A 21,005-nucleotide genomic window follows, 5' to 3' on the forward strand; every position below is an offset into this window, starting at 1 on the left:
CTGTTTCTGGTTTTCACCATAACTGGAGTCTCTCCTTAGACGAAAACAAAACCCATCTACTGTCTCTTGGTTTTAACAGGCAATCCCTAGATTTGTCATTGCCATGAAAACTTCGGGGTACTGAGGAGGAGAAGGAAGAGAAGCAGAGGTAGGTTTTGTTTGGCGAGTGATTGTCAAACCTTGGTGCAGAAAAGGACTCAGCTGGGAAAAGTTAGCAGAGACAGCGTAAGACAGGAAAAAAAAAACTTTCTGGGTACGTTGCTTTGGCTGGAGAATGTGTCAGAAAGAGAAGGGAAATCTGAGTTTACCATTGTCAGCACCCTGACTCCTAGAATGTTGTCTTAGGTCACGTCTGAGCACTTTACTCAGTGTCTTTCCACTCAAACATTAATTTGGCTGTAGTGACTGGAGCAAAATCCCTATGTCTCAATGCCCGATTTCTTCATCAGTATGAATGGGATAATCATCAGTGGAAGGAGGACATATGAAATGATAAAGAAAGCTTCTTAAAACATTCTAGAGAGATACAGGGGATCACAGTATTATATGTGAAGTCCCTTGCCTCTAAGAATATAAAAGAAATGTGAGATGGAGGATACTTATAGTGTGAGTGTAGAAAGTTAACTGGAAAGCAGAAATCGGGAAAAATGCACCATGACCTATTTTCTCCTGGCTTTAAGCTGTGGCAATAATTGGTTTCACTCACTCATTTCCTGTAGAGACATTTCTTCATTGTTTGATGTTCAGTGTCTTTAAAACTGTTGTTTCATAAATTATTTGTTTGCTTTTGTGTTTTTCAGGCGGGAGGGCAAATATGGTCTCTGTTACTCTGCCTTGGATGGAACAGTTGTTGTCTTAAAGTACTAAGTTTTAGGGTGGTTTGTGATATAGCTATAATCAAAACTAAAATTGGTAGTTAGATATGGGATGTTTCCATGAAAGAAAACCCTACAATATGTGGTGCCAGCTTTGTGACTAGGCAGCAAGCATAGGCTGGAAACACATGCAAGGAAATTAGAAAACTGACAAACTGCATCAAGTAGTGAAACTATTTGTAAACCTATCACCTGCAGAAACTTGGCAGAGTGAAAAGTTCTAATGAACTTTAGTATGCGAGTAAGGACTCTTTCAGGAAAAAAGATTTCACTTTGTGAGTATGATAAGGAACTATAAGCAAATGATGAGCTAATGAGATAAAAGGCCAGTTTGCAAATGTAATTTAAAGAGAGCATAGAGGGGCCAGGACAAGTTTAGAAAGCAACATTTCTTATCTCCCATTTATCTGCTTAGTAATAGATTCCCAAAGTCAAAATCAAGGTTATTTACATTTAGTGTTATTGATATAATTGGATTAAAAACTATCCTTTTGCTAGTTATTTTACAATTCCATTATATCTTCACTATTATCTTATACCTCTTTTTTATTATTATTTCAATGGTTGCTCTAGGGTTTGCAACAACTCATCATAGCCAAACATTATCTGATATAGTTTGGCTATTTTTCCCTGCCCAAATCTCATGTTGAATTGTAATCCCCAATGCTGGAGGTAAGGCCTGGTGGGAGGTGTTTGGATCATGGGGGCAGATCCTTCCTGGCTTGGTGCTGTCTTCATGATAGTGCGTTCTTGTGCGATCTGGTCATTTAAAGGTGTGTGGCACCTCCTCCCACCACTCTCTCTCTGCTTGCTCCTGCTTTCATCATGGGATGTGCCTATTCCTCCTTCACCTTCTGCCATGATTGTAAGCTTCTTGAGGCCTCCCTAGAAGCCAAGCAGATGCCAGCACCATGTTTCCTATAAAGCCTGCAGAGCCATGAGCCAGTTAAGTCTCTTCTCTTTAAAAATTACCCAGTCTCAGATATTTCTTTATAACAATGCAAGAACAGCTTAACACAGCATCATAGTCTTCAAATTCCTTTTTTAGCTGCTGTTACCTGTGCTTAAGGTGGGTTCTGGGAGGCTTTTTGTGTTCTTGCTCCACTCTCCATGTTGAGCCATCTCTGTATTCCTTTGTCTCCAGAGGTCTCTCTCCACGCACTTTTTCCTATCCTAGTGGTAAACTGCTCTTGTTTATTACCTGGTGCCAGGATCATTGTTAGGATAGGGGTGTTGTCCCAATCTATCTTAAATCTTAGGTTGTCTCTTCTGCCTGTGGTTGAAGGTAAGACTTTCTCAGGGTTCCTATTCATATGTCCCAGAAAAGCCAAAATGCCTTGTGTCTGTGGTTGGTCTTGGGTAGGAGATTCCTCCCCATCACTAGCAGATCTCTCTTTTGTATTGATATGGGGTTTTGGGGCCCAAGACGATTTCTTTTCCCTCTGCTAGGTGATGAAGCATTTTTGTTTTTACCTCTACCTCAGCGAAACTGGATCTTTGCTTGTGTCTGGGGCTAGTGTTTCCTATCCTTCCCTCATTCCTTCCTTACATGCAATGGAATCTTGCCTGAGCCTTAAAGGTAAGAGAGTTCACTGCCCTTGCTCTAGCAGCTTAAGACTTTTAAAAGGGGAAGTGGGGACTTTGCCTATGTCACCCAGTAGCAGCCTATCACTTCATGCTTGCCTGTACCATGAAGGTCTTCTTCAGGCCTCTTGCCTTGCTCCCAACCGTTTTTTTTTTTTGACAGGATCTCACTCTGTTGCCTTGGCTGCAGTACAGTGGCACAATCTCAGCTCACTGCAACCTCTGCCTCCTAGACTCGAGCAATCTTCCTGCCTCAGCCCCCTGAGTAGCTGGGACTACAGGCACATGCCATCACATCCAGCTAATTTTTTTATTTTTAGTAGAGACAGGGTCTCACCATGTTGACCAGGCTGGCCTTGAACTCCTGGGCTCAAGAAATCCACCTGCCTCAGCCTCCCAAAATGCTGGAATTATAGGAGTGAGGCACTGTGCCTGGCCTTAACTCTCAATCTTTCTTGTGAGCATTTGGTAGAGGCCCAACTTCTTATGTCTGTGGCTCTTAGATATTCTAAATAGACATGCTAGCCCACACCTGGCCTTTAAGAATTTGCTAAAATTTTATTTGATTTCTTCTTACCTAGCCACTTTTCTCTTGTGCTGTACTATAGATGAAATACTTCATTTCACAGATACAGACTCCTATCCCAGTTTACATGGTTGGCTTGAGTCCTCAGCTATCTAATGGGCTCAAGAAAAATTATTGTTCTAGACTATCTGGCATTTTCTTTGCTAAATTGGGAGCAACACTCTTACATAATTTTTCTACATTTCTTTTCCAATTATACGTACAAATATAGGAATTTTGACTAGAATTTTACTAAAGTTAACATTAGAGATTGCATAACATTATACAATTTGGTCTTTACATCCAGAAATACTGGTATTTTCACTCATTTTACAAAGAGCATCTTCCAGATTCTTTATGATATGGAGTCATGATTTTGTTAATTGATTTTAACTTAAATTCCATATTGTTACAAACACAAATTGAAGTGGCTTCAGTGTTATGGTATTAAAACATATTTAAAGTAAACAGGGAAACTGAAAAGTATTAGGTTGGAACCAAATAATCATAAAAGTACCTAGGATTATAACAAAAATTAAACATTATATTTAGCTCTGAGATTCCTAGGAGAAAAGACAAAAAGGGAAACAGTACATTATATAGTTCTCATAGTTTAACAGAAAGATTAAATTTTTTTGGTATGTAGTTCCTTTTAGAAATAACAAAATAGAAAATGAGTTCAACCATTGCTTTATAGAAAACAGGGAAATGTCCTTCAATTGAGCATTTCTTTTCCCCACATTAATAAAGTCTGCACACACCTCCTATGTTAACAGGAAATAGGAATTTCAGATAACAAATGTGAAAAGTTGAAATAATCCTGACCAATTTTTCAAATCAATTGTTGAAAATATTTATTTAGAAAAAAATCTTTAGTTGGAAAACAGCAGAAACCAAAGAAAAGCACACTTCATGTAAACAACAGAACACTATGCTAAGTTTAGTTCTACAATAAAAGCCACACAAATCTGTGTGTGGCCAAGGATGAGGATGCAGAGAAAAGAAAAAGAAAATTGAGAGAGAGGTAGAATATAACTCTTTGCTTACTGCAGGTCTTGTCTGGAGGAGAACCTCTGGAAAATAATAAGTTAGGATGGCCCTAGTCTACCAGCATGCCAGAGGCAGAACCAATATAATTTCCTAAAATATGAGATTTGTGTCAATTCTTAGGGTAACTCACTAAGGTGGTTTGGTTCCACCAATGAATAAAGTTTCTAATTCTATACTAAGCTCACCCTTTGGAACATCAATCTCATCTCCAGATTCTTCTCCAAGCTTCTTCCACCAGGGTGCTTGTATGTACTTCAGGGTTGTGAGATGGGCCTGCTTGGCCTTGGCTGCCACAGGCCTGGATCTACTTAGGAAGAGCTCAGGTTCTTTCCCTTCTGCCTCCTTCAGACTTGGTGCCTCTGTAGTGGACAGAAAATAAACAGATGAGCAGAAGAGTCCTATGCCAAGCAGGTAGAAACTTGGAAGCTACAGAGCTGTAACTTTGTAGGCAGAAACAGCTTTCCAACTCTGAATGTATTACTTTTGAGAAAGGGTCTTGCTCTATTGCCCAAGCTGGAGTGCAGTAGCGTGATCACGGTTCACTGCAGCCTCAACCTCCTGGGCTCAAGTGATTCTCCCACCTCAGCTTCCTAAGTACCTGGGATTTTGCCACCATACCCAGCTAATGTTTTTTCTTTTTTTGTAGAGATCTTACTATGCTGCCCAGGCTGGTCTCAAACTCGTGGACTCAAGCAATTCTTCTGCCTCAGCTTCCCTAAGTGTTGGGATTACAGCTATGTGTCAACATATTCGGCCCATTTCTGTTTTTTTTTTTGAGATTGAGTTTTGCTCTTGTTGCCCAGGCTGGAATGCCATGATGCGATCTCGGCTCACTGCAACCTCCGCATCCTGGGTTCAAGTGATTCTCCTACCTCAGCCTCCTGAGTAGCTGGGATTACAGGCGTGCGCCACCATGCCCAGCTAATTTTGTATTTTTAGTAGAGACGGGGGTTTCACCATGTTGGTCAGGCTGGTCTCGAACTCCTGACCTCAGATGATCCACCTACCTCCGCCTCCCAAAATGTTGGGATTACAGGCGTGAGCCACCTCGCCCGGACATTTCTGTGTTTAAAGGAATTAAAAAAGATGTAGATTTTTGTAAGATGGTTTTTTTTTTTTTAATTATTTTTTGAGACAGAGTCTCACTCTGTCACCTAGGCTGGAGTGCAATGGCGCGATCTCTGCTTACTACAACCTCCGCCTCCCGGGTTCAAGCAATTCTCCTGCCTCAGCCTCCTGAGTAGCTGGGATTACAGGCACCTGCCACCATGCCCAGCTAATTTTTGTATTTTCAGTAGAGATGGGGTTTCTCCATGTTGGTCATGCTGGTCTCGAACTCCTGATCTCTTGATCTGCCCACTTCAGCCTCCCAAAGTGCTGGGATTAGAGGTGTGAACCACCTCGCCCAGCCAAGATGGTTTATTTAAAGAACAGAAACTTTAATAGAACCTCAACCTATAGATGAGAGGCTCAGTTTCAGCCATTTATCCGATTTAAAAATATAAAATTCCCAAGTAGTGGCCATTAGATAGAAAACACTGGTCCTTTCTGTTTACATACACCAAAGAAATCCAAGAGGCTGACTGAAACACAGGGGCTTCATGGATGGGATCTCTCATTAAATGGATCAGTGGTTATGATGAATTAATTTTTGTAAAGTGCTTCATTAAAAATTATAGGCCAGGCGCGGTGGCTCATGCCTATAATCCCAGCACTTTGGGAGGCCAAGGTAGTCAGGTCACAAGGTCAAGAGATCGAGACCATCCTGGCCAACACAGTGAAACTCCGTCTCTACTAAAACTACAAAAATTAGCTGGGCGTGGTGGTGCACACCTGTAGTCCCAGCTACTCAGGGAGGCTGAGGCAGGAGAATCGCTTGAACCTGGGAGGTGGAGGTTGCAGTAAGCCTAAGATCACACCACTGCACTCCAGCCTGGCAACAGAGCGAGACTCCGTCTCAAAATAATAATTAAAAAAAAATTATAAAATGCTCTACAAGTGAATGGCACTCTAACTATTGTCATCATCTACTTATAAAATATGACCAAAAGCTTTTCAGATTACATAGTAAAAGATGGCTAGTAGGGCTCAGCATCTGAAATTAATAACTTTGGGGTGACACATATGAATGATGGCAAGGCTTGGGGAAACAGGTAAGAAGGAGGTTATAAAATCCGCATCATTTGAAAACATTGTGTGCTGGTCTGATCTATGTAGAAATTTCCTGAGGTTAGGGGATGAGCTAAAGATGCTTACTAATGGTTTCCTTCTGAAGGTTTTGGATGTCACAAACCTCGCATAGGTTGTTCCTTTTAGAGAACGAAAGTAAAATGAGCACATACTCATTAGCTGTTCAATGTTGGTGCTGATCTGTGCCGTCAGAGCTTCTCTGTGCTGCTGGGCTCGCTCTTCTAGGGCCCTGCCCATAAAGTAGTGTTGCAGTCGTTCTTGAGCTTGGGCATGGAGCTCCCTACTGACCACATCTGACATTGGAGAGCCCTGGAAACACAGGACAGAAAAACTTGTCACAGAGAGGACACAGGTATCAAAGTACCCAACCACTCAGCAGAGGTTTTAGACTGCTTAGCTGTCTCTCATTTTATCAATTGAATCTTACGATTGATGTCTATCTTGTACTCTTATGCAAGTATTAAACAGTCTGTTAAAAGTTTTAGATAAAAATAATGGTGCAGAAGTTTTTTGTCTTTCTTTTTTGTATGCGCCCATACTTTACTTTCTCAGACACTGTGGAATTATGGGAGAAGAGATAAGATTGAGAGATCACAGTGAAAAATTACAAATGGTTTGGTAAAGACACTGGCCTGGGGCCGGGTGTGGTGGCTCACGCCTGTAATCCCAGCACTCTGGGAGGCCAAGGTGGGTGGATCACCTGAGGTCAGGAGTTCAAGACCAGCCTGGCCAACATGGTGAAAACCTATCTCTACAAAAATTAGCCAGGCATGATGGTGGGTGCCTGTAATCCCAGCTACTCAGGAGGCTGAGGCGGGAGAATTACTTGAACCTGGGAGGCAGAGTTTGCAGTGAGCCGAGATTGCGCCATTGCACTCCAGCCTAGGCAACAGAGCAAGGCTCTGTCTAAAAAAAAAAAAAAAAAAAAAAAAAGACCCTGGCCTATAACAGGTGTAACAAGGCCAATCCCTTTGTTTCTTTGTTTTACTTCTTATCCCATTCTCACTCCCAAACTTATCCAAGCCATATGTTGTAACTGCTTCTGGATTCACAGAACAAGGGACAAAATCATCCAAAGGACCATGTGTTCTTTTGGCTAGTCAGCTAATTTAAGGGGAACTTAACTGATTAGTTTGGGCAAGGATGAAATAATCTTAACTTTGGAGGTAATAAAGAACCTAACACCACAGCTTTCTCAAATATTCCTGTTCCTGATCCTGGATATGACCCTGTTCCACTAAAACCTTACTTCTCAGCCACAGGATCTTAAACAGCTGCACTAGAGTATGGCTAAAGAAGCACTTTATTTTTTTTTTTTTGAGACGGAGTCTCGCTCTGTCACCCAGGCTGGAGTGCAGTGGCGCAATCTTGGCTCACTGCAAGCTCCGCCTCCCGGATTCACACCATTCTCCTGCCTCAGCCTCTCCGAGTAGCTGGGACTACAGGCGCCCACCACCACGCCTGGCTAATTTTTTTGTATTTTTAGTAGAGACGGGGTTTCACCGTGGTCTCGATCTCCTGACCTCATGATCCGCCCGCCTCGGCCTCCCAAAGTGCTGGGATTACAAGCGTGAGCCACCGTGCCCGGCCAAGAAGCACTTTAAAAAAAGAAAAACAGGAGCATGCATCAGAACTACATATAGTGTATTAAAAAAAGAGATATCAAAGACCTAAACATAAGAGCTAAAACTGTAAAACTCCTAGAAGAAAACACAGGAAGAGCATCATGACATGGATTTTGGTGATGATTTCTTCATGTGACACCAAAGCATAGGAAAAAAAAAATAGACAAAATGAACTCATCAAAATTAAAAACTTTGGTGCACCAAAGATCACTATCAAGAAAGTTAACTGGCAGTCCACAGAATGGCAAAAAATGTTTGCAAATCATATATCTAAGGGATTAATCTCTATAATGTATAAAGAACTCCTAAAACTCTACAAAAAAACCTGATTAAAAAATGAACAAAATATAACCCTGTGGGAAAAAAAAATAAACAAATGACTTGAACAGACATTTCTGCAAAAAAGATAAAGAAATGGCCAATAAACACATGAAAAGATGCTCAAAATCACTAATTAGGAAAATGCAAGTTCAAACCATAAGACAGAACTTCATATCTATTAGCTGCTATCAAAAACAACGACTACAACAAAGATAACTAATGTTGACAAGGATGTACAGAAACTGGAACTCTGTGTGTGACTGGTAGAAATGTAAAATGGTACAGCCACTATGGAAAACAGTATGGCAGTTCCTCAAAAATTTTTTTAAAAAGAATTAGCATACAATCTAGTATTTCCATTTTGGGTACTCACCCAAAAGAATTGAAAGCAAGTACACAGATATTTGTACACACATGCTCACAGTAGCATTATTCACAATAGCCAAAGGGTGGAAGGAACCCAAGTGTTCCTTGGATAAACAAAATGTAGTATATATAATGGAATATTATTCAGCCTTTAAAAAGTAGAAAATCCTGACACACGCTAAAACATGAACCTTGAAGACATTATACCAACTGAAACAATGAAGTATTATTCCACTCATGAGGTACTTAGAGTAGGCAAATTCATAGAGACAGAAAGTAGAATGGTGGTTGCCAGGAGCTGGGTAGTGGGGGAATGGTGAGTTAGTGTTTAATGGATGCAGAGTTTCAGTTCTGCAAGATGAAAAAAGTTCTGAAGATGGATGGTGGTGATGGTTGCACAAACAATATGAATGTACTTAATGCTACCAAACTACATTTAAACATAGTTAAAATGGTAATTTTTATATTTTATCTATTTTACCACCCTGAAAATAAATAAATTTTAAAAATATAGATACATGAGGCCACACAAAACTTAACTGTATCAGAATTTCTTGGGGTGTGTGGGGCTTGGGTATCTAATTTTTATAAAGGTGATTAAATTTGTAAATGATTAAAACTGTTAAAAGCAATATAGTCCTCTCTACGGAGCTTAGGAACTGATTATCTATTTGTTGGAGAGGAGGCATGCTTCTGTCTGTCTTCATTCTACCTCTGCTCACAGGAAAAACTTTCATTTGTGGTTCTGCCCCTCTCTCCAATTCGGTTCTGGTGCTTGGCTAAGGGAGGAGTTGCTAATATGATTGATCAGCACTTAAGAGATTCATTGGCCATATACACCATGGAATACTATGCAGCCATAAAAAAGGATGAGTTCATGTCCTTTGCAGGGACATGGATGAAGCTGGAAACCATCATTCTCAGCAAACTAATACAAGAACAGAAAACCAAACACTGCATGTTCTCAACCATAAGTGGAAGCTGAACAATGAGAATGTGTGGATGCAGGGAGGGGATCATCACACACTGGGGCCTATCGGGGGTGGGGAGCTAAGGGAGGGATAGCATTAGGAGAAAAACCTAATGTAGATGACAGGTTGATGGGTCCCAAACCACCTATGGCACGTGTATACCTATGTAACAAACCTGCATGTTCTGCACATGTATCCCAAAACTTAAAGTATAACAATAATTAAAAAAAAGAGATTCATTGGCCATGTTTTATTGGTGGCCAGGCTGAATATTTTTAAAATCTCAGGACCCCTAAATTATTTTTTAAGCATTTAGGTTAAAACAACTTCTTAAAAAATATAGCTTTATTTAGCATTAGGTATATCTCCTAATGCTGTCCCTCCTCCCTCCCCCCACCCCACAACAGTCCCCGGAGTGTGATGTTCCCCTGCCTGTGTCCATGTGTTCTCATTGTTCAATTCCCACCTATGAGTGAGAACATGCGGTGTTTGGCTTTTTGTCCTTGCAATAGTTTACTGAGAATGATGTTTTCCAGTTTCATCCATGTCCCTACAAAGGACATGAACTCATTATTTTTCATGCCTGCATAGTATTCCATGGTGTATATGTGCCACATTTTCTTAATCCAGTCTATTGTTGTTGGACATCTGGGTTGGTTCCAACTCTTTGCTATTGTGAATAGTGCCGCAATAAACATACATGTGCATGTGTCTTTATAGCAGCATGATTTATAGTCCTTTGGGTATATACCCAGTAATGGGATGGCTGGGTCAAATGGTATTTCTAGTTCTAGATCCCTGAGGAATCGCCACACTGATTTCCACAATGGTTGAACTAGTTTACAGTCCCACCAACAGTGTAAAAGTGTTCCTATTTCTCCACATCCTCTCCAGCACCTGTTGTTTCCTGACTTTTTAATGATGGCCATTCTAACTGGTGTGAGATGGTATCTCATTGTGGTTTTGATTTGCATTTCTCTGATGGCCAGTGATGATGAGCATTTCTTCATGTGTTTTTTGGCTGCATAAAGGTCTTCTTTTGAGAAGTGTCTGTTCATGTCCTTCGCCCACTTAGTTTAATGGGTGCAGCAAAACAACATGGCACATGGATACATATGTAACAAACCTGCACATTGTGCACATGTACCCTAAAACCTAAAGTATAATAATAAAAAAAAATAAAAAAAATAAAAATAAAAAATATAGCTTTATTGAGGTAAAAATACCATACACTAAACAACAAATATTGAAAGGGTACAATTTGCTAAGCTTTGACATACACATACCTAGTTCATCACTACCAAGTTTCCTGGTGCTGTTTTGTAAACCCTTATCCTCACCCTACCCATCCACCAACTACTTATCCCAAGCAACTACTTATCTATTTAATGTTACTATAGATTAGTTTATATTTTTAGAATTTACATAAAGGCAATCATAAAGAATGTATTCTATTCTGTCTGGCTTCTTTGATTTAGCATAATTATTTTGAGATTCATCCATGTTTTTTTTCTTAAAAAATTTTTTTTGAAGACAGGGTCTCACTCTGTCACCCAGGATAGAGTACAGTGGTGCCATCACTGCTGACTGCAGCCTCGAACTCCTGGGCTCAAGCGATTCACCTGCCTCGGCCTATCAAAGTGCTGGAATTAAGGGCATGAGCCACCATGCCCGGCCAGAGATTCATCTATGTTGTTGAGAGTATCAATTTATTCCTTATACATGCTGAATGGTACTCCATGGTTCTAGTTTTTGGCCATGAGCATTCACGTGCAAGTGGCTGTATAGACATGTATTTCTTTTTCTCTGGGGTAAATATCTAGGAGTAGAATGGCTGAATCGTATGATAGATGTATGTTTAATTTTTGAAGAAACTGTCGAACTGTCTTCCAAAGTAGTTGTACTATTTTACATTTCCATAAGTGGTGACTCTGCCACATGCTTGCTAACCTTTGGCATGTTCCATTTTTAAAATTCCAACAGGTATGAAGTATCTTACTGTGGGTTATATTTTGAAAATTTATAAATTTTTATTAAAAAAAATAGAGATAGGGTCTCACTATGTTACCCAGGCTGGTATCAAACTGCTGGGCTGAAGCAATCCTCCCACCTTGGCCTCCCAAAGCATTAGGATTACAGGTATGAGCCACTGTGCTGGGCCCTTATTGTGGTTTGAATGTGCATTTTCCTTAGTGACTAATGATGCATTTTTCATGTGTTTATTTGTCATCTATCTTTTGGTGAAGTATCTGTTCAAAGCTTTTGTCCATTTAAAAAACAAAACAACTAGTTCATATGTTTTCTGTTTAGTTTTGAGAGTTCTTTCTATATTATGGACATAGGACCTTTATCAAATATATGCTTGGCAATGATATTCTCCCAATCTGTGCCTTATTTCTTTAATTCTCTTAATGGTGTCTTATGAAGAGAAGTTTTAAATTGCAATAAAGCCAATTTATCAAATTTTCCTTTTTGAATAATGCTTCTGGTACTGTATTCAAGAAAGGTCACAATATTTCTCCATTGTTTCCTTTTAGAAGTTTTATAGTTTTAGGTTTTGCATTTAGGCCTATGATCTACTTTGAGTTAAGTTTTGTATGTGAAGTATGGCTTCAAGTTCAATGTTTTTTGACATGTGAATAGCCAATTGCTCCAGTTTTTCTACTGCATTAACTGTACATCTCTGTCAATAGTTAGTTTGCTATACAGGTGCTGTTAGGTGATTCTGTCACTGTGCGCATGTCATCGAGTGTACCTACAGAAACTTAAATGGTATAGACTACTACATATGTAGGCTATGTGGTATACCCTATTGCTCTTAGGCTACAAATCTGTTCAGCATGTTATTGTATTGAATATTGTAAGCAATTTTAATGCAATGGTAAGTTTTTGTATATGTAAACATATATAAACATAGAAAATGTCCAGTAAAAATATACCATTACAATATTGTGTGACCACTGTTGTATATATGGTCCAACACTGACTGAAAATTCATTATGTGACACATGGCTGTAATTACCATTTCCAGTGCTCTTAATTTCTTTATGTAGAGCCAGATTTCTCTCTGGTATCTGGCACCATTTTAAACAGAAATGTTAAGTCTTTTACACCTTAAAGAACTTAACATTTCTGATTTACATTCCCACCAACAGTGTGTAAGTGTTCCCTTTTCCCCACATCCTTGCTAACATCTGTTGTTTTTGACTTTGTAGTAATAGCCATTTTAACTGGTATAATATGATTATTTATTATGATTTTAATTTACATTTCTCTGATGATTAGTGATATTGAGCATTTTTCATTGTTTGTTGACCACTTGTATATACTATTCATGTTTCTTGCCCACTTTTTTTTTTTTTTTTTTGAGACAGGGTCTCACTCGGCTGCACAGGCTGGAGTGCAGTAGCATGAACATGCCTCACTGCAGCCTCAACCTCCTGAGCTCAAGTGATCGCCTCACCTCAGCCTCCCAAGTAGCTGGGAGCACAGACAGGCACCACCATGCCTGGCTAATTTTTAAATTTTTTGTAGAGACCAGGTCTCACCATGTTGCCTAAGCTGGTCTCGAATTCCTGGGCTCAAGCAATCCTCCTGCCTTGGCATCCCAAAGTGCTGAGATTACAGGCATGAGCCACAGCATCTGGCTTTGCCCACTTTTTAATGGGGTTGTCTTTTTCTTCTTGAGTTCCTTGTAGATTCTAGATATTAGCCCTTTGTTAGATGTATAGCTTGCAACTATTTTTTTCCCATTCTATAGGCTGTTTACTGTTGATTGTTTATTTTGCTGGGCAGGAGCTTGCAATATAGGCATGTAAATGTGCATTTTTACTCCCTCAATCTATACAAATAAAAAGAATTTAACATTTCTGGAATGTTAAATCCTTTACAACTTTAAGGATTTAACATTTTTGGTAGTGCAAGTGTACTGGTGATCAAGTCTTTCAGCTTTTGTATGTCTGAAAAAGTCTTTTTTTTTTTTTAACAGTATTTTTTTGCCAGGTACAGAATTCTAGGTTGACAACTTTTTTCCTTTCAGTACTTTAAAGCAAGATATCTTCGGCAGGGCGAGGTGGCTCACGCCTACAATCCCAGCACTTTGGGAGGCCGAGATGGGTGGATCAACTGAGGTCAGGAGTTCGAGACCAGCCTGGCAAACATGGTGAAACCCCATCTCTACCAAAAATACAAAAATTAGCTGAGCATGATGGCAGGCGCCTGTAATCCTAGCTACCTGGGAGGCTGAGGCAGGAGAATCACTTGAACCCAGGAGGCAGTGGTTGCAGATATTGCACCACTGTACTCCAGCCTGGGCGACAACAGTGAAACTCTGCCTCAAATAAAAAAAAAAAAAGTTATCTTCTTGCTTGCACTGTTCCTACTGAGCAATGTAATCTTTGTCTTTACATAACATTTAAAAATTTTTTTATACACCAACATGGCACATGTATACATATGTAACAAACATGCACCTTGTGCAAATGTACCCTAGAACTTAAAGTATAATAAAAAATATATATATAAAAAATTTTTTTGTTTTTAAGATTTTCACTGTATCACTGGTTTGACAATTTTGATTATGATATTCCTTGGCACAGTTTTTTCCATGTACCTTAACTGGTTTGGGTATGGGCTTATCATTTTTAGTTTGGAAAGTTTTCAGCCATTATTTTCCTCCACATCTCCTTCAGGGATTCCAAGTTTTCATTTATTGGGCCACTTACAGTCCCACAGCTCAGTAATGGTCTTTTCAAATATTTTTCTCTTTTTTTCCCTCCCTGTGACTCATTTTGGGCAGTATCTACTACTATGGCTTCACCTTTATTAATCTTCCAGCCAGCAAATCTGGAATAGCCAACTAATCTTCTATTAATTTGATCAAGTATATTTTTCACACCATACTTTGAAGTTTTTATCTCTAGGAGTTTGATTCAGGTATTTTTTTTTATATTTTCCATATTTCTACTTGACTTTTTGAACATATAGAATACAGTTATAATGACTATTTTAATGCCCTTCTCTGCCAATTTTAACATCTATGTAATTTCTGGGTTGGTTTGATTGAATATCCTCCTCATTATGGGTCCTGTTTTCCTACTTCCATGCATACCTTTAATATTTGATTAGCTGCTAGACATTGTGACTTTTACCTTGTTGGGCGCTGGATATTTTGATATTTCTTAAAATTTTGAGTCTTTTTTTGGGATGCTGTTAAATAACATGAAAACATTTTAATCTTTTTTTGATTCTTGATTTTATAATTTGTTTGGCAGAATGGAGCCGTCTAGGCTAATCATAATCTACTATTAAGGGAAGGTCTTCACAATACCCTGTGAATTACGAGTTTCTCCAGCGTATTTGATGGGAACAGACACTATTCCTGGACCTATGTGAGTTCCAGACACACTTCTGTCTTACCTTTTCAGATGACTGGATAATTTGGCTTTGGATAATTTCCCTACATGTACATGCTGATTAGTATTCTGGAGAACACTCAAGGGGTAGATTCTGTAGATATCTGGGGTTCTCTCTCTTTGCAGCTCTCTTTACTCTGGTACTCTGTTCTATGAAGTCTAGTTCCCTTGGTGTCACCTGACTCTTAGTGCCATCTCCTTAACTCAAGGATTCTAAAGAGCTCTTCTCTGTTCTCTTCCTTGAGCTATGGCCTACAAACTCTTTCAAGGCAGTAAGCTGGGGTAATTATAGGGCTTGCTTTGTTCCCTCTCAGAGTTTATTGTTCTTTGTTGTCTGATGTCCAGGGTCTTGAAAACGATTTCATAGATTTTATCTGTTTATGTTTGTTTCTTTTTCTGGTTGTTTCAGGCAGGAAGTAAATCTAGTCCCTGTTACTCCATCTTGGCCAGAAACAAATGTCAAAACTTTTTCTACTGTCTACCTCTTTATGGTAATCACAGAGGGCCTGACACAGAAGGGTGGTCTTTTCCTCCTCTCTTTCTCCACAGACTCCATTAGGTTTTAGGTCCCTAAATCCAGATTAGCAGAAGCGGAAAGTAAGAGAGCTTATTTACACTTCCTGGACTAAGCTTTGCTATCCAATTCAGGTTTTACCATTGCTGTGTTCCAGTGGTTACCAGACACATGCTCAGCTACTAATATATTTGTACTTCATTTCCATTTGTATAGTAGTTTTTGTTTGTTACAAAAAGTCCTTTCATTTTGGGCGCTCTGGAGGAATGAAAGGGTGAATGATAGGACTCCCTAAATATCACATCAAGCCTCTAACATCAGTTATCCAGAACCTTCAAATTTTAGAATTGTGTGTGTATCTGTGTGTGTGTGAGAGAGAGAGAGAGAGAGAATGAACTCAGGCACAAACACCACCACCACAATCACAACAAAACTCGTGAAAAGTACCAAGATACACTATGAGTGCTTGGTTCAAATGAGGGAATAATTCTGACAGACTGAAATGTATAAATTACCAACTTTCTCCATAAAATTACATACGTGTGAAAGCATGGGAGAAGCAGTAAGAGAAAAGAAAGTAGAGGTAATCAGCAAAGGTGCAGGTGATTAAAATTAATGACAGGAGTGGTGAGTTACTCCCAAGGCAGAAAGGGAAATGACCTTTGAAGACACATAGGAGTAGATGGTCAAGAATTCAGGTGGGAGAAGTGAGTAACAGGTGACCTGCAATACAATGGTCATAGAAAGTCAAAGATATGGACATTTCTATTGGGATAAAGGTGCTAGCAGTATTATTGTGGTACGATCATAAGAGGCAAATAGTCAAATGCTGCATCTTATTGGCTTCTGGAGGTACATTAGTAGTCCAACAAATGTAAGAATGAATAATCATTGATTGACAGTTACATATACTCTTTCTGGAAGGTTCAAAATAGTCTGAGTTTTACTGTACTATTGCAAAAGAAGCAATGAACATGTCTTATTGACATAGTATGGGAAAAAACTGATTTAAAGCAGTCTCCTTCACCACTGACTATATCTCTATGGCTATGTAACTAGAAAAAGATATACCATTAATTCTATGGTAAAGCCAATGCATTACCTTATACCAGCAATAAATGTACACGCACACACCCATATATATGTGTGTGTGTGTATATATATATATACACACACACACACATATATGTACATATATGTACATGTGTGTGTACATTATCAATATCATGCACTGGAATAATGTAATACTGATATGGCACAGAAGCTTACATACCAAATGTCTTCTGACATAGTCATCCACTTGTTTCTTCAGTTCAACTCGGCGTGCATCAGTGAGTTCTTGGAGTCCTCGACAAGGAGCAAATAGTTTCTTTTTCTTACGGCACTTCGCTAGGAATTTAAGCGCCTGGAAGAAAAAAAAAATTGAAGGTTTGTGATTTTTCTCCCCTAATAGAAATATTTTCTCACTACAACATATGGTAGTGATCACACTGCAATAATGATTAACTCTGAGTGTGTATAAGGAGGGGAATGGGACTGTGACAAGATGCAGGAGAATAGTGACTTTTAAAATATACAGTCTTCTGTAGTGCTTTTTACAAGGATATAGTCACGTATTATTTGTGCAGTAAGCAATGAAGAGGAAAAAAAGCAATAGATTCTAGTCTCAATTCTAGTATCTTATAAACTATGATTCTGGGCAAGGCACTTGATCTCTAGAGGACAGGTTCTATGTCTATAGAAAAAAGAGGACTTGATTCTACACAGCCTAGAGGATTGTAAACACCAAGGAGAGAGTATATTTCTGTCTGAATTCTTTCTCATGTCCTTCAGAATGGACTCTGGTAAAAATAAATTTTGTAATAGGCATGATATGGGACAAATTTGCAATTATTGTTTCCAATTGTTTTCACTCTGCTCATGTCTTTGTAGTTTTTATTTTCATCAAAGTTACATGTTCACATTGTTTAAAGCAGGGGTCAGCAAATGATGGCCCATAGGCCAAATCCAGCCTGCTGCCTGTTTTCATAGGGCTTGAGAGCTAAAACTGTGTGTGTGGTTTTGTTTCTGTTTTTTTGTTTTGTTTTTCATTTTACATTGTTAATTTAAAGGGAAAAGAATATTTAGTGGCATGTAAAATTATAAAAGAATATTTAGTGGCATGGAAAATTATATGAAATTCAAAATCTAATGTTTACAAATAACTTTTTTTTTTTTTTTTTTTTGAGATGGAGTCTCGCTCCGTCACCAGCCTGGAGTGCAGTGGCACAATCCCAGCTCACTGCAACCTCCACCCCTCCAGGTTCAAGCAATTCCCCTGCCTCAGCCCCCTGAGTAGCTGGGATTACAGGCGTGCACCACCACGCCCAGCTAATTTTTGTATTTTTTAGTAGAGATGGGGTTTCACCACGTTAGCCAGGCTGTGATCTCTTGACCTTGTGATCTGCCTGCCTCGGCCTCCCAAAGAGCTGGGATTACAGATGTGAGCCATCACGTCCCACCTCTACAAATAACATTTTATTGGAACACAGCCATGCTCATTGGCTGCTTTTGTGCTATAACTGAATACATGTGACACAATGCATGACCTGCAAAGCCTAAAATATTTTATTATATAGCCCTTCCCAGAAAAGTTTGCTGATGTAACTCTATTGTTTAATGTGTCAGTTTTGTAAGAATTACTAGAATGCTATTGTTTAATTTGTCAGTTTCATAACAATTACTAGAATTCTTACTAGAGTTACCCACTTACCCTGTCCCCTGATTCAAGGGCAACAATTTAATTCAGGTTATTCTTTTGATATTTAGCTCCATCTACTTTTCTGTGATTTTTTTTCAGATATAGATATCATCTATTGATTTTCTTGTATGAAAGGTATGAATTTAGCTATCTTTCAGTTTCTACTCCCCATCCATCCTATATTATTACATCATAATTTTAGTTAATGTTCAACGTTTACAAAATTATGACCACATAAAGGCTATTCACTTTTGAACAATATAGTATACTATAATTACTTTTCCTTCCTTGCACATTTTTATTTTCTCTGGAATTATTATTCTCTTTTCTCCCATGCTTTCTTTTCCATACTACCGATTATATTTTACAAACTCTGCCCTAATTTTCAACACATTAAAATACATAGGCATTCTATCAAATTCATTTTCTTGGACACATTTTCTGGAGCTTCCTGACCTGATATAATTTGGATTGACTGCTCTCTATACCTTGGGCATAGCTGTCATCCTGTGGTCTCCATTCACCATCATCTCGGTGACTACTTTTCATCTTTCCCTTGTGTTTCTTGGATTCCATGTTGCCGTCTTTCTCAGGTTGTTCCCTCTTATCTAAAAATGTCTTTGGTCTGTCCTTATCTTTAATTAATAATTTGGTTCTGTATAGAAATCTAGTTGGAAATCATTTTCCTTCAAATATATGACAATCTTACTTCAATACTTCTTAGCTTCCAATGTTCCTGTCAAGAAGTCCTTTTGTTCCTAGTACATCTCACAGTATTATGAAACAAATGTGGAAGTGTTTCTGTCACTGTATTGGACACTTAACTGGTCCCCTTAATCTAAAATTCATGACATTCAGTTCTTGGAAATCTTAAGTTATTTGATTTTCTGTCTTCTGTTTTTTCTTGTTCTTGATTTCAAATGTTTGGCTGTTTGACCTCCTAGACTGGTAGTCTTTTCTATCCATCTTTTTTTTTTTTTAAGATTCTACCTTTTTTTCTTTTTCTAATGAGATTTCATATGTTGACCAGGCTGGCCTAGAACTCCTGAGCTAATGCCATCCTGCTGCCTTAGCCTTCTGAGTAGTTGGGATTACAGGTGTGTGCCACTGGCAAAATCTTTTTTCCTTGCTTTCTGTGAGATTTCTTTAACTTTTCCCCCACAGTCCTTTTATGAGTCTTTCAGTTTTCCCTGTCAAATTTTATTCTATGTGCTCCATTTTATATGGTATCTTGGTTTTGTTTCATATATTACCTTTCCTTATCTGACGATATTAATAACAGATTAAAAAATTTTTTTACTTATACCTGCAATGTTTATATTCTATCAAGTAGTTTTATTCCATTTGTTTTGTCTTTAGCTTTCCTTAGATATTCAGTGATACTTATCTTTCAGCTGATATTTAAGAGTGGGCACTAAGAAGTGGTTTAGAAAATTTCCCTAGGACCCTTACTTTTTGGTATTTTTTTAAGACAGGGTCTCACTCTGTCACCCTGGCTGGAGTGCAGTGGCTTGATTATGGCTCACTGCAGCCTCAACCTCCTGGTCTCAAGTGATCTTCCCACTTCAGCCTCCTGAGTAGCCAGGACTACAGGTATGTGCCACCAAGCCCAGCTAATTTTTTATAGAGAAAGAGTTTTATTATGTGTCCTAGGCTGGCCTCAAATTCCTGAGCTCAAGTGATCCTCCTGCCTCAGCCTCCCAAAGTGCTGGGATTTACAGGCGTGAGTCACCATGCCCGGCCTTGTTTTCAGTATGGTACTTGAGTTTTCAACTGTGCTTGCATCCTTCTGTTGAGACTCTCTTCTTTCTCTCTATTCTCCCCTTTCCTTGATTTTTCTCTTTTAGCAAATTTCCTCAATTTTTAGCTCCTAGAGAAACAATGCCTCTGTTTTTGCATCAAGTAAGAAAGGAACAGAAGGTGGATAACCGTTCTGGCCTTTCTTTTCCTGCCAAGGACACTAATAACTGGTTCTTCCTGAGGGACACGTTAATTGAAAGGATATTCCTACTCCTGTATATTACCTTTTTTTGTTTGTTTGTTTTTTAGGCAGGGTCTTACTCCTATTGCCCAGGCTGGAGTGCAGTGGTGTGATCACAGCTCACTGCAGCCTTAACTTCCCAGGCTCAGGTGATTTTCCCCCACTTCAGTTTCCAGAGTAGCTGGGACTACCAGTACATGCTACCACACCTGGCTAATTTTTGTATTTTTAGTAGAGATGAGGTTTTGCGACATTGCCCAGGCTGGTATATTACTTTCAATGAGGCTAATTAATTATTTCCCATTTTTTTCTTAGCAAGGTCAGTTGCAGTGCCAACAGAAATATAATGTGAGTCATATACATAATTTTAAATTTTCTAGTAGTCACATTAAGAAAATAAAAAATGGGTGAAACAATATTTACTGAGTTATATAAAACATATAACAATATACACAAAATATTAGTATTTCATTATGTAATCAATATAAAAAAGTATTAATGAGATACTTTACACTTTTTTTTCATGCTACATGTTCAAAATCTGGTGGGTATTTTACACTTACAACACATTTCAATTTGGACTAGCTACATGTCAAGTTCTCCATAGCCAGCTACATATACTTAATGATTATTTTATTGAACAGTGCAGGTCTCTAGTGTGTCTTAGAAAAGGATACTTTAGGCCAGGCACAGTGGCTCACACCTGTAATTCCAGCACTTTGGGAGGGTGAGGCGGGAGGATCACTTGAGCTCAGGAGTTGGAGACCACCCTGGACAACAGAGTGAGACTTGGTCTCTACTGAAAAAAA

General features: G+C 38.8%; 1 protein-coding gene across 1 annotated transcript in view; it reads right to left on the minus strand.

Annotated features, from left to right (window-relative positions):
- Positions 1 to 3,624: 3,624 nt before the first annotated feature.
- IQCB1 (IQ motif containing B1) overlaps positions 3,625 to 21,005 on the minus strand; it is a 71,014-nt gene continuing 53,633 nt past the window's right edge. The window contains exons 13-15 of the mRNA XM_030801842.1: positions 16,749 to 16,880; positions 6,417 to 6,573; positions 3,625 to 4,433 (exon numbers count right to left, since the gene is read on the minus strand). Of these exons, the coding sequence (XP_030657702.1) occupies positions 4,204 to 4,433; positions 6,417 to 6,573; positions 16,749 to 16,880 (519 nt within the window). The 3' untranslated portion in view covers positions 3,625 to 4,203. The remainder of the gene's footprint in view (positions 4,434 to 6,416; positions 6,574 to 16,748; positions 16,881 to 21,005) is intronic.

This window comes from Nomascus leucogenys, chromosome 21 (assembly GCF_006542625.1).
Source record: "Nomascus leucogenys isolate Asia chromosome 21, Asia_NLE_v1, whole genome shotgun sequence".
Classification (NCBI taxonomy): domain Eukaryota; kingdom Metazoa; phylum Chordata; class Mammalia; order Primates; family Hylobatidae; genus Nomascus; species Nomascus leucogenys.